Below are 14,903 nucleotides of genomic sequence, written 5' to 3' on the forward strand. Positions count from 1 at the left end.
AGCTAGGTGGCACAGTGGATAAAGCACCGGCCCTGTATTCAGGAGGACCCGAGTTCAAATCCAGCCTCAGATACTTGACACTAGTTGTGTGACCTTGGACAAGTCACTCAACCATCGCTGCCCCACACACACACAAAAAATTTTTAAAAATCCAAATAAAAGACCATTTGAATTCTTATTGGACTGTGTGTGAGAGTGTGATTATTGAAGAATACCTAAGGAGCACCACAAATCCACCATGACACAAATTACATTTTTTTTTTTGCAGGGTAATGAGGGTTAAGTGACTTGCCTAGGGTCACACAGCTACTAAGTGTCAAGTGTCTGAAGCCGGATTTGAACTCAGGTCCTCCTGAATCCAGGACCAGTGCTTTATCCACTGTGCCACCTAGCCGCCCAAGGAGTCCATTCTTGATGCCTTTATTTCCCAGCTCCCCTCCCCCCTGCCCTAGGCTCATCCCAGAACCCATCCCAGAAGACCCAACACCACTGGTGGCTCCCATCTCCCTTTGCTTGACCACACAAATGATCTGGAGGAGGGGGGACCAATAACCATCTTCTGCTGAAATGGAAGAACCTTATCGTATGCCCTGCCACTACCCTCTGGGCCCCTGCAGACCTTACCATCTGCCCTGGCCTCTATCCTCCAGAATCCCCTGGGCTGTCATCTGACCTATTTATGTAACCTAAGAACCCCTGGGCCTTGCCTTCCAGACCACCTGTCTGACCCTCCCGCTGGCAAGCTTTGCCTCAGTCCTACAGTCGACTGCCTTTTATGTGTCACTCAGAGTAGGGACTTTCCTGCTTTTTCTCACTCTAAGTCCTGTGCTTAGCTCAGTGCTTGGCCCAGAGCATGCCCATAATAAAGTGCATTCATTCATGGCTCATTCCTTGCTCAACCCCTGGTGATCTACTTTTTTTGTTTTGTTTTGTTTTTTAGTGAGGCAATTGGGGTTAAGTGACTTGCCCAGGGTCCCACAGCTAACAAGTGTTAAGTGTCTGAGGCTGGATTTGAACTCAGGTACTCCTGACTCCAGGGCCAGTGCTCTATCCACTGCGCCACCTAGCCACCCCTGGTGATCTACTTTTTGACCCTGTGTCTCCAGACACAGATTCCTCAGAGCTCATTAGTGAACCTCTGACATTGTTTCCCATGGTCCTGGCTGCTCTGAAGCACCTGACACTGCTGGAAAACAGTCTTCTGGGTAACCTCTCATCCCCTGGGCTTCTGTGAGGACCCGTCCTCTCTAATCCCATCTCTTTAATAGCTCATTCTCGGACACCTTTACTTCATCCCCTTTCACTCAGAGGGGCCTGGAACAAGGGCCCCTCTTGTGTCCAAACTTAGTGACTGAATACTGACTTAGAAAAACCACAAATTGACAGTATCCATTGGCCCTTTTCTTTTTTCATTCACTCAGCTCCCTTGTCCACTCCTATGGATTTAACTGCCACCTACCCATGATTAGCCTAATTTCCTTTCTATGAAGGTCATCAGACTGGTACATGAGGGGAATGCGACAGAGACAGTATCTACAATGACCCTACAGAGCAGGTGGAGGTCTCGGGCTTGACAGTTTATACTCAGAATTATAACTTAGACAACAATATCAACCTGGAAGGAAATCCCCAGTGGGGTGCCACAAGGCTCTGCTGCCTCTGTTCATAGAATCACAAACATTAGAATGCAAACTCCTTGAGAAGAGAGATGATTTCATGCTTGGGACTTTATCTCTAGTGCCTAGCACAATACCTGCTATACAGAGGTGCTGAATAGGGGGCCACCAGGTGTCATAGTGCACAGAGCCCTAGGCCTCGAGTCAGGAAGACTCAGCTTCTTGAGTTCAAATCCTGCCTCAGACACTTCCTGGCTGTGTGACCCCGGGGCAAGTCACTTCACCCTGCTTGCCTCAGTTCCTCATCTGTACAACGAGTGAGAGAAGGAAATGGCAAATCACTCCAGTATCTTTGCCAAGAAAACCCCAAACAGGGTTAGGAAGAGCTGGACTCAAGAACAAAGTAAATACTTGTTGATCAACTGATTGATTCTTAGGCTTAGACCTAGAAAGGACTTTAGAAGTCATCCAGTCCTTTCATTTTACAGATGAGGAAACTGTGGTAAAATAATGGAATTTGGCAGATGCCTAGGGGTCCAACCTGAATGACCTAGTACTGTTTGGGAAACCAGGGCTAGGGATGATTGGACATGGGCCACACCTGGCCTGCACTGAGGGGAGCTGGTCTTTTTTTCCTGTTGGTGAGCTTCCGGGAGGGGACTAGAGACGGGTTTTCCTGTTAGTTTCTCCTGTGAGCCTTTGGTCGGTTTTCCCGTGGGTTTTTCCTGTCAGCACTGGCTGCACAGCAGCTGTTGCCCATTGAAACTACAGACCCCAGGTGGTGAGTTAATAAAACGAGTCTCACTCTTTGAATTAGCTGAGCTGGAAGTGAGTTTGGGGATTGCATAGGCCTTTGCTAGAGTTAGGGAGATTATCCATTTTTCTTTTTCTCTATTCCCTTGTCCTTGACTTTATTAATTTCACCTTTGCTGTGAATTTTATTCCCATTAATAAAACCTGGTTTGTTTGTGGAAAAGAGGCTGTCAGGCTCCTTTCTTATTGGCCTGGGAGAAATGTCTAAAAAGGCAGTTCGGGGGGGAGGGAGCTTTGGACCTAGAGGTCCCTCATTCTTTTCTGAACCCCAATATTACGGCGAGCCACCCAATTAACTCTCCCCATATTAAATTTGGCCCCTACAAAACTGAGGCCTAAGAGGTGAATTGAGTGGTCTACGGTAACAGAAGCAGTAGAGGAGGAATACAAAACTCTTCCTACTTTTGGGGTGGCCACCCAGGCCTACACCATGCGGGTTGAACCAAATAGAAACAGGGGCCACTCAAAATGTTGTGTGATCTCTGTTTTATTGTATCTTTATTTTCTTAACTATTTCCCAATTACACTTTGATCTGATTCAGGCTGCACTGGGGAAAGGCCACAAGCAACCTCCTGCTTGACTGATCTGGTGTATACCTCTCCATCCATTAATTCCTTCAGCAAACATTTGTTAAGCCCTTGTTCTGGGCCCTCAGTCAAATTCAGGGCTCCCTCCATTGCACCACACTTCCATCAATGACTTGGACAAAGGCATTGGTGGCCTGGTTATCAGCTTTTGGATGAGAAATTGGGAGAGAGAACCAAAAGGGAAGACAGAATCAGGATCCCCAAATCTCTCTCTTAGACTTCAAGGAAGAGTTGACTCCAATAAAAAGGTGAATACCAGTAAATGAAAACAGCCAAGTGGAAAAATCAATTGCACAGAAAGAGCAAGGGGCAGAGAGGCAATTCTGGCTGGATGGCAGTTCATGTGAAGAAGATTTAGGAACTTTAGCGGAAGACCAACTCAGTACGCATTAAGAATGTGACTGACGGTGTGACAACAACCACCGAAGGCTAACTTCTGACTAGGCTGCATGCAGAGGATCGAAGTGGCCACCCCGGGGGGCCTCCGGAGTGGCCAGACCATGCTACAGAGAACATGGTGTCTGGGGGTGGCCAGGAGGGTGAAGGAACCCAAAGCCGTGGGGATGGTTGAAGGAGCTGGGCATGTTTCACTTCGAGAACAAAAAACTTGATGGGAAAAAGCCATTGCCAAGTAGTTGAAGAGCTGTTATGTGGAAGGGAGATTATACTTCATTTGCTTGGTCCCATGGGGCAGAACCAGAAGCAGCAGACGGAACAGCAGAGACCAGTTTCAGCTCTATATAAGGAAAACTGTCCTAATGACTAGCGCCATCCAGAAATAGAACGGTGGGCCTCATGGGGTAGTGAGTGTCCATCCCTGGTTGGGGGCGGGGGGGGGGGGAGGTCCTCAAAAGGTCCAGCTTAGGTCTGGCTTGGGCTAGACCAGGGCTTAAACTTTTTCCACTCACAACCCCTTTTCACCAGAGAAATTTTTAGGCGACCCTGGGTGTATAGGTATGTGAGAGGTATATGTAAGCTTTTACCATTGCTACATGCAGTTATGTGACCCCATATGGGGTGGCAGCCCCCAGCTTAAGAAGCTAGGGGCTGGGTGACAGCTCTGGTTAACACTGATTCTTACTGGCTTTCTCCAAGCTTTGGTCAAGGCACATGGAGATCCTCTCCCAGACCCATACCCCTTTCCAATTCCTACTCCTCTATGTAGGCTGTCTTCCCCTTTTAGAATGTAAGCTTCTTGAGGGCAGGGTCTACTCTGTGCGTTTTTGTATTCCTGGTGCTCAGTGCAAGGTCTGGTGCATAATAAGAACTAAATAAATGCTTTAAATAAATTCAGTTCTTCAACCATAAAGGATCTATGACGAGGCAGCTAGGTGGTACAGTGGATAGAGCACCGGCCCTGGAGTCAGGAGGACCTGAGTTCAAATCCAGCCTCAGACACATAACACTTACTAGCTGTGTGACCCTGGGCAAGTCACTTAACCCCAATTGCCTCACCACCCTCGCCCCCCCCCCAAAAAAAAAAGAAAAAGAAAAAATGTATTGGGACACATTTAACAAAATAAAAATACAATTTAACATAGAAAATGTTAATATATGGTTTTATAAGCCACTCTGCAGCCTGCACAGGGATCCTTGTGTAGCAGCCAGCAGGATTTGGAGGAAGAGGACCTGGGCTTGAGTTAGGGCCCCCCTACTCATTCGCTGTGTGATCTTGGGCCAGTCACTGTATATGCCCAGCATTCCGTGTCTTGCTCGGAACAGCACTTAGAAGTGTCTGCAGAATTGTATGACTAGTTGGAAGGCAGAATAGTGTCTGGAGGTAGCACTGGATTTGAATTCAAATTCTGGCTCTGACACTTAACAGGACAGAAATGCCCCAGAGCTGGGGTGATGGAGAGGAAGGGTCTGAGGGGTAGAGAGAAGGCTCCCTTAAGACTCCACTCTGATCCCCCACCTGTGGCATCCTGCAGTTACTCTAACATTTTGAGCCTTGGTTTCCTATTCTGTAAAATGGTGAAACAATGACTCACAGGACCTACCTCACAGGATGGTTATGAGAAAAGTATTTTGTAAACCTTAAAGAGTTGTAAAAATGGGAGTTATAACTCACAGAACCACAAAATTAGAGGACCTTGGAAGACCAGGAAGACCTGGATCAAATCCCACCTCAGGAGCTATGTGACACTAGGAAAGTTCTTTTTTTTTATTTTTTTCTGAGTTCTTGTTTTATTTCTTTTTTTTTTCTTTTAGCAACAAAAATTTATTTTATTTTTTTCCAGTTACATGTAAGTGTAGTTTTCAATATTCATTTTCCTAAAATTTCGAGTTCCAAATTTTTCTCCCTCCCTCTCTCCCTTTCTTTCCCCCCTCCACAAGATTGCAATCAGGTTATATATGTACAATCCACAAGTGTTCTTTTTATCAGTTCTTTCTATAGGGGTGCATAGTAAGCTTCCTCATTAGTTCCTTGGGATTGTCTTGGATCATTGTACTGCTGAGAGTAGTTAAGTCATTCACAATTGCTCATTGAACAATACTGCTGTCACTACACACAATGTCCTCTCAGCTCTGCTCACTTCACTATACATCGATGTTCATTGGTCTTTTCAGGTTTTTCTGGGATCATCCTGTTTGCCATTTCTGGTAGCACAAGACCATTCCACTACAATCATATAGCACAGCTTCTTCCATCATTCCTCAATTGATGGACATTCCCTTGATTCCCAATTCCTAGTCTCCACAAAGAGTTGCTATAAATATTTTTTGTACAATTTTTCCCCCTTTTTTCTTTTTCATGATTACAATTGTTAACTGTTTCCCTTCCATCCTATTTCCTTTCCCATGATATATATTCTATTATCCATCTTCTTTCATCCTATCACTCTTCAAAAGGGATTTGCTTCTGTCTGTCCCCTCCCCCACTCTGCCCTTCCTTCTTTTGCCCCTCTCTCTTTATACCCTTCCCCTCCTCTTTTCCTGCAGGGTTAGAGAGATTATTCCACCCAATTGAGTGCCTATGTTGTTTCCTCCTTGAGCCAATTCTAATGAGATTGAGGTCTTTGAGCCAATTCTGAGGTTAGGCTCATTTACTGCCCAGATTAAATAGATTACTCCACCCAGTTGAGTGTGTGTGTGTGTGTGTGTTAGTCCCTCCTTGAGGCACCTCTGATGAGTTTGAAGTCTGAACCTTTTCTGATGAGTATGAGGTTCATTCACTGCCCTGCTCCTCTCCCATCTCTTCCCTGATCCATAAGCCTTTTCCTGATTCTTTCATGTAGGATTTCAGCTCTGCTCTTCCCCCTCCCCCAGGGCATTCCCCTCACCCCTTGATTTAACTCTAAAGATGTCATCATGGGGCAGCTAGGTGACACAGTGGACAAAGCATCACCCCTTGACCCAGGGGGATCCCAGCCAAAATCCGGCCTCAGACACAAGACACTAGGCAAGTTCTTCTTCTTCTTTTTTTTTAAGTGAGGAAATTGGGGTTAAGTGACTTGCCCAGGGTCACACAGCTAGTGTTAAGTGTCTGAGGCCGGATTTGAACTCAGGTCCTCCTGACTCCAGGGCTGGTGCTCTATCCACTGCGCCATCTAGCCGCCCCTCTAGGCAAGTTCTTGACCTCTCTACACCTCAGTTTCCCCCTTTATAAGAGGAGAGGTTTGGACTCAATGGCCCCTGAGGTCCCTTCCATCTCTAAATCAAAGGTCCCTAGGGTACATACCCTAGAGGAATCCCTGGCACAATGTGCCCAAAAGATGGCCATCTGGCCTCTGCTTCCACCCACCACCTCTCCTATCTGCCCACTCCACTTTGGACATCTCTAATTGTTGGCACAGGACAGCTGGGTGGTGTGGTGGATAGAGTACAGGGCCTGGAGTCAAGAAGACCCGAGTTCAAATTTGACTTCAGACACTTACTAGCTGTGTGACCCTGGGAAAGTCACTTAACTCCAATGGCTTTAAACATCCAGGACATCTCCAATCATCCTGATGTAGCTCTTGCCCCTGGACCCAGATGGCTCTGAAGGAGAGTGAAGTTGGTGAGCTTGCACAGCCCTCCCTCACTTAAATCCAATTCACTGCAAGTCATGACATCACCCTAATGTCATGATCCTCTTCGAGAATGAAGGAGAAACAACAACAGCCTAGCCTCGAGGCCCAGAGGAATGCCAAGGCACTGACTTGTCCAGCTACAATGTCACTTTGGAATGAGCTTGGTGGCACTGATGCTATGTAGAAACTAAGCACTCTTCCCAGGGACTGAGGGGGGCAAAGGGCAGAGGGAGGCCCCAGATGTTGAGGAGGGAGAGGCAATATTTGTATGTCTGTCTTGCTCCATCTTTGCAACAAAATCTCTTTGTAAAATCTCTTTAAAAAAAAAATCTAAGAAAAAGAAGGCACAAGGAAGGGAGATGGAATTTTGTGTATGAGGAACAGCCAGTGAGGCAGTTTTGCTGGAATGGAGAGAGCGTGAAGGGGAGTAATGTGTCACAAGTCTGGAAAGGTAGCCCAGGGTCAGAGTGCTGAGGGCTCTAAGTACCAGAGAGGTTTGCATCTCATTCTGGAAGCAGCAGGGAGGCAGGGGAGCTTTTGGAGAAGACAAGTGAACTGGAGAACCCTCTGTTTAATGAATGTCACTTGGATTGATATGTGGAGATGGACTGGACAGGTGAGACACTGAGGCTACTTAAATCATACAGATGAGAAGTGGTGAGGTCAGAGCTAGAGCAGAGGCCACGTCAGCGGTGAGGGGACTAAGGTGAACAATGCTGTGGAGACAGAATTGGCGGTGGTCTGGATATGAGGGGTGAGGTGGAGCAGGGAGTCAAGGATGACTTTGAGATTGTGAATCTGGATTATTGGAAGGTTTGTGGTGCTCTCAACCAAAGAGGAACAGATTTGGTGGAGGCTCAGGCAGAAGATAATGGTTCTGGGTTAGAAATAGCCACTTTGAGATGACAACAGGAAACCTAGCTGGAAACGCTCAATGGGCAATTAGTGATGTCAGACTAGAACTCCAGTGAGAGACTGGAGCTAGATGTAGAAATCTGTGAGGCATCTGCACAGGGATATCAGTGAACCCACAAGAACCAATGAGCTCACCAAAAGAGAGAATGTAGAGACTCAGAGAAGACCCAGGACAGAGCCTTGGGATACACCCTCAGAGAAGGGGCAAGACATGGATGATGGTCCAGCAAACTAGACTGGGAGAGAATGGGTAAGAGAAACAGTGTCAGAGAAAAACAGTGTTATGAAAACCCATAGAACAGAATGTATCCATGGGCAGAGCATGGTGGGAAGTGTCAAACCCCACAAAGAGGTCCAGATGGAGGAGGATTAGGAAAAAGGTCATAGATGGGCAACACCTTGGTAAAGAAGAGCCACTAAAACTGCACTGGGATCTTTCAGTCTTTATAAAAAAGAATCAGGCGACAATAAGTGCAGTAGGATCTTCTAGTCTCTGTACCTTTGTCAGTTATGGCTGCACAAGGATGCAGTCTGTTGTGGAACATCCTATTTGAAAAACTGCCTGTTTCCTTCTCTTGCCCTTGATGTGGGCATTCATCATTTTCATAAAGCTCTTCATAGGTGAGAAAATAGACCTATCAGCTGGTAGTAACTGATCAACCACCCTTTTCAGGAATAATACAACCCATGATATTTTCCAGTTGTTTGGTATCTTTCCCTCTTTCAGATAACTGAAGAATTTATCCCTCAATGTTTACAAAATTGATTTTACCTCCAGCACAGATTTTTACCCATGAGAGTTGGCCAAATTGCTTATATTTTTTCTCATTTAGGACCATTTACACTTCCTCATTTAACACACCGGGCACTGGGATGCTAACAATACAAATATGGCGGCTCCATGGTCACTGAAGAAGTCAATAGTAGGCTAGAGAAATGCTGTGTGACCCACTTCATTTTTCACCTTTCTTCTCTTTTGGGTTCTTGGAATGGTGTGACTTAGTCGGGCCCAGGTCAAAGCTTTCCACAAACTAATATTTCCCACTACTATTTCTTGCTACTTTATGTGGCTCTACTGGTCCCATCTCTTTCAAAAAATTTCACAAATGAATTTATGTTTTAGTGCAGCATTTTCCTTGACTGCCGTGCCTCTCTGATTGGCAAAGAGACCAAGTATTAGCAGGCTAAGGTGATTTCTGGGTCCTCTTAGCCTCTTTTGTTACAGAGGAAATGGTAATAGTCTGGTCAAAGTCTTTTCCTTGTTTCATTTTCCAACACAAATAAGAAATAGGTCTGGGCAGCTCTATTGTAATTCAGTTCTATATCATCTTCTCCTCTTCCTCTTTCTAATTTGGTGATTATTTTTATCACCGTTTTAACACATCTCATTGTATACTGGTAGTTGATTCAGAAATGACTCATAGCTTCCTAGATTCAGAGCTATAAGGGATCCTAGAGGTCATTGAGGCCAACTTCTTCATTTTATTTTATTTTATTTTATTTTGGTGAGACAATTGGGGTTAAGTGACTTGTCCAGGGTCACACAGCTAATAAGTGTCAAGGGTCTGAGACCAGATTTGAACTCAGGTCCTCCTGAATCCACAGCTGGTGCTGTATCCACTGTGCCACCTAGCTGCCCCTAACTTCTTCATTTTAAAATTAAGTAAACTGAGACTTAGGGAAGTTAAATAACTTGTCATCACTCCATCCGCTACACCTAAGATACAGTCAATTCAAATTTTTTTTGGGGGGACCTGATATTTCAGTTTGAGGCATGATGTAATTTTTCTTGAAATTATAACAATTTAAATTTCATGAGCTGTTACCAGGGGCTTCAGGGTGGGCAGAACAAGGTTAAAAGGCATTTTATTGGGCAGCTAGGTGGTACAGTGGATAAAACACCAGTCCTGCATTCAGGAGGACCTGAGTTCAAATCTAGATTCAGACACTTGACACTTACTAGTTGTGTGACCCTGAGCAAGTCACTTAACCTTCATTGCCCTGCAAAAAAAACCTAAAAAAAAACCAAAACCCCAAAACATAAAACAAAGGCATTCTATTTATCTCCTGGGGTCCTCATGTGAGTGCTTGAAAGATGCTCTAGAAAGACCCCCCCATCCCCATAACTCCTTCCATCTTCCCTCTTTTTCTTCCTTTATCTTTGGGGATGATGGCAAGGAAGGAAGAAGATGGAAAGCTGAAAACTATTCCAGTTTGATGAGAGAGAGAGAGAGAGAGAGATAGAGAGAGAGAGAGTTAGTTTATTTCCACATAGTGGCTATAACAATCTAGCTTTTCTCTTCTTACATCAGACTGGCACAAAAGTTTACCCTTGAAAATGGATAGACCTTGTGTGACCCTGGGCAAGTTACTTAGCCCCAACTGCAAAAGAAAGAAAGAAAGAGAGAGAGAGAAAAGAGAAAAGAAAATGGAAATCTGCAGTAGCTTGACCTTTGACACATAGGCGGCATGAGCCTTTGCAGTCTGCTGAAATACATGGGTGTGCCATGGGGACACCATTCCTTAACTTGGTGAAATCCCATTAATATAAGCTTGCATAGTCACTACCTACTTACGGCCTCCAAACATCATGATGTTCCTACTTGGGCTCATAAAACAATACACGAAGTCAGTGGGAATGTCGCTCCTGCTTCTTTGCCCAGCCTGACAATTGTCCTTCAGGGGCACGGGGGCTTCGCACGGGGCGGGGGGGGGGGGAGTCCTCTGCCCTTCTGTCCCTGGGCCTTCCTCATTTGTGTCCCTGCATTTCAAAGCCTTTATCTGGAAGCCTTGCCTGGAAACCACTGCTTGGCTGGATCACACTGGAGCAACTCGACTCTGTAATTTTGTTCCTTTAATACGACATGTCATCGAGTATAATGCATGGGATAGAAGCCTCAATTATTGTCAGCGTGCTTGGGGCCTCATACCAATTACAGTGAGATTTCTCTGACAGGCCCCCGGCAAGCTGCAGCTTGGAGGAGCAAAGAGGCAGCCTGCTGTCTTGAGGGGATCTTTGCAAGCTGCGTTTGAGATCTTGTTTATATCTGAACTGGGCAGAGTTTTCTCCTGTGGTTGTGGCAGGTCCTGTGCTTTGGCCGAATGCTGGTGAATTTGTATCATTGTGATTTAATATATTTCAAATATACTAATTATTGTGAACTTGATTTTCCCACAACGAAGTGGGAGGAAAGAGACTTTATTCCACAAAACAGTTCAACAGAGCTCTGCTCTTAGCTCACTCCTCTGACGGTGGCCCCCCCTTTCCAAGGCCCTCTTCTCCTTCCCTTTCATGTCACGATTTCCCTTTGATTGGCCATATCATTATACATATTAGATAGTTCACAGTGGTTTTCTTGCTTTCTAAGTTTGCCATGGATATGCAGACACACATGTATATGTGTCTGTATGCACTTCCCTGTATAAACACACACACACACACACACACACGCACACACACACACACGTGTGTGTGGATGTAGACATCTGGAGCCCCTAACAACATGACTCGTGTGGCTCTCATGCCCTGCCTCACTGGATCCCCACAGTCTGGACCTGTTCACAGTTTCTTCCCAGCCCTGAATAAAGAGCCTCATGGCGCTTTTCACTTAGATTTCTTTATTTGAACACAGCTTACTTCCTCCTCCTGAACCAATGAGTCATTTTCTCTTTTTAAAGCTAGCCTTAAGCTAAATAGAAATGGAAGGTTTTAAAATTAATCTCTGTGCGAAGTGCCTTGTGCCTTATGTATTAAGAAGCCTGATAAAATAAAGGAGATTGGCTTAACTCTTCAGAGACTGAAGATTTCCTCTGCCTTCTGGGCAGGTGCTCGAGTTCTCTGAGGTAGCTCTGCCTTCAGCATCTCCAAAATGACCCAATTCTTTCCTTGTTTTTCACTTCTTCGGTGTTTTGGGTTTTGTTGTTGTTGTTGTTTTTAATCTCACAGAAGGGTATGAAGGAGGCAGTGGGTGGATAGATGTTTCCCTGAAAAGGATCTGGGGGTTTGAGTGGGTTCCAAGTTCATTAGGAGTCAGCAGGATGATGTGGTGGTCAAGGAAGCTCATGGGATCCTGGGCCATGGCTTCCAGGTAGTAGAAGGAGGTGGTGGGGGCAGCTAGGTGTCACAGTGGATAGAGCACTGGCCCTGGATTCAGGAAGACCTGAGTTCAAATCCGGCCTCAGACATTTGACACTTACTAGCTGTGTGACTCTGGGCAAGTCACTTACCCCCAATTGCCTCACCCCCCAAAAAAAATTTTTAAAAATAAATTAAAAAAAAAAGAAGGAGGTGGTGGTCCTGTGCTCATCAGACCACACTAGAATACCGTGTTCAGTTCTGGGAATCCCCCAGAATGGTTAAGAGCCTGGAGTGCGTGTCACAGGAGGATTAGCTAAAGAAACAGCACATGAGATTCATCTGCAAATGCTGGAAAGGCTGTCCTGTCAAGGGGGCATGAGATCTTTCCTGTTTGTTCCCAGAGGGCAGAACACGAATCAGAGGGAGTTTGTAAACAGGCAAATTTAAGCTTGATATCAAGAAAAACTTCCTAACAATGCAGCCTCTCCCATAATGGAATGGGCTGCCTCTGGGGGCAGTGGGCTCCCCTTCTTGGAGGTTTCTAAGCAAAGGTTGGATGGACTGGTGAGATGTGGAATTCACATACCAGGCATCAGTTAGACTGGGGGGCCACTGGGTTCCCTTCCAACTTTGACATTCTGTGAAACGTTCATGCTAGAGTAAAAAGATGTTTGCAATCACTATCACGGGCCCTTAATTGTGGAAGGGAACTTCACAGAGATCCACTGACCAGCAGGAGGTGTAAAGATCAGTGCTCTTTATGACCAGTGTAGAAGACAGCCGCCAGAAAGGCTGACCCACATAAGGAATGATGAGAGGGATGGTTTCAGAGAAACCTCCGAAGATTTCTATGAACTGATGCAGAGCCAGGTGATCAGAATGAGGAGAATAATGTATTTGGTAACAACAACACTGTAAAGAAAAGCAACCTGGAAAGACTTGGGAGTTCTGGCCAATGCAGTGACCAGCCATGACACCAGAGCACTGATGGGGAAATATGCTACTTGAGAGACAGGTGGTGGACCCAAGGTAGAACAAGATATACATGTCTGGACGTGGTCATGGTATGGATCTGTTCTGCTTGACCATGCTTATTTGTTACAAGAATTATGTTTTCTTCCTATTTTAGGGAGCTAATGATAGGGCCAACAAAAATGAAGAAAACAAAAGAGGGTCACTGAAGCATTTTAAAAATGCACACAAGACAACTGAAGTTCCCAAAGGACACAAACAGGACAGTTTTCAAACAAACGAAGCACATGTGACAGATTTGTGTTTCCACATAAAACCCTCTCTTTTTCTGGTCTACTTTGTATAATTTGTTTCTTTTGGTATTCAATAAATTCAGAAGTAAAAAAATTTTTTTTGAAAAATCAACCCATTTCTGTAGTTTATGGACTTCCCCAAACCATAGCAAATGCCCTTTGGATACTCCACTTCATCTCATACTTGCAGGTTCACTTCTTTAGCTTTGAAATAATGTCACTAGATGCCCCAGAGCTATATGGAATGCTCATTAAGATACATATGTGACATCAGGAAGGTCTAATCATTTTTGTCAATTCCCTATATGAGAACAACCTCCCTTCAACGCCCCCACCCATAACTTGGAAGCTGAGGAGGCAGAGAGATTAGTGACTTTCCCAAGATCTCATAGTGTCCAAGAGGAAGGACTTGAATTCAGTTCTTCCTGACTCCAAGCCCACTGCCCTAGCCTATATACCACACTGCCCTATCACTGGGACCCATAATGCTCAATTCTTAGCATTGGCACCAGGACTGATGATTCTCTGAATTCAGGGCTCTGTATACGCCTACCTGCACTCAGACAAAGTCCTAAGTAGTGGCTAGAGAACTTGACTAGGAGTCAGGAAGACTCAGACACTTACCAGCCCATGCTTAGCACAGTGCCTGGTACATAGTAGGTGCTTAATAAATGTTTGTTGACTGACTTGTGATCCTTAGCAAATCACCTAATCTCTCAGCCCCCATTTCCACATCTGTAAAATAAAGCCAATAAGAAAGAGCACCTATTTCACAGGATGATTGTGGGGATTGAATGAGATATGAAGCTCTTTGCAAACCTTAAAGAGCCACAAAGATGTGAGCTGTTATTGACTGCAAGTTAAAACCCTAATAGTCCCACTCTGTCATGATCCTTCCAGGGCCTGGAGGCAGTCTTGGGCTCTGGAAGGTTCTGCCAGGAGAGGACAAGTTCTCAGTAAGGGGCTTTTCACCTTGTTAGTGTCCTGGCTGGACCCCTTGGGCAGGGACCCCTTCTCAGAATCATGTTTTTAAATGCATTCAATAAAACAGAGGATCGCCAAGGAAATCAGTTATACCGAAATACGATCATCAAATTTTTTTTAGAAAGTTCTTGGAGCCTGGGTTCGGAACCTGCCCCAGAAGCATTCTGCCAGGACAAGCCTGGCAAGGGCCTGTCAGCCTGTATGTCCCCTGAGGACCAGCCTGCTTGGAGCAGCCCAGAGGCTAGGCAGTGGACAGGGCCAGACTGGATGGAAAGTGAGGGAGGGGCCGCCCTCCAGCAGTGATCCCACCAATGAAATCACAGCTCAGACAAGGATGGTGGTGGTCAGCCTTTTTGTTCCTCATCTACCCACTCACTAAACCCCAGAGGCGGAGAGAGACAAGGAACAGAGCTCACGTCATAGTCGCTCCGGGATCAGCCGTCATCTGATTGGTCACAAACACGGCCACATTGTATTCTGCAGGAAGGAACAAAAATAAAAACCTAAGGAGAGGGTCCAAGGCCCCCACCACGGAGGCAAGGTTTAGGCTTACTGTTTCTTTTGCTGGAAACATCAGCATCGCCACCCCTCCCCTGCCTCTCTGTAGGCTCGGGACCACGGTAAATGGGCT

At 45.6% G+C, this 14,903-nt stretch overlaps 1 protein-coding gene across 2 annotated transcripts in view; it reads right to left on the bottom strand.

Moving 5' to 3' along the window:
* The window catches only part of DMC1 (DNA meiotic recombinase 1), a 45,797-nt gene that overhangs the window by 5,910 nt on the left and 24,984 nt on the right, over positions 1 to 14,903 (bottom strand). For both annotated transcript variants that reach the window (XM_043965235.1, XM_043965236.1), the window contains exon 12: positions 14,689 to 14,749. In XM_043965235.1, coding sequence (XP_043821170.1) covers positions 14,689 to 14,749 — 61 coding nt within the window. The remainder of the gene's footprint in view (positions 1 to 14,688; positions 14,750 to 14,903) is intronic.

Source organism: Dromiciops gliroides, chromosome 5 (genome assembly GCF_019393635.1).
Source record: "Dromiciops gliroides isolate mDroGli1 chromosome 5, mDroGli1.pri, whole genome shotgun sequence".
Classification (NCBI taxonomy): domain Eukaryota; kingdom Metazoa; phylum Chordata; class Mammalia; order Microbiotheria; family Microbiotheriidae; genus Dromiciops; species Dromiciops gliroides.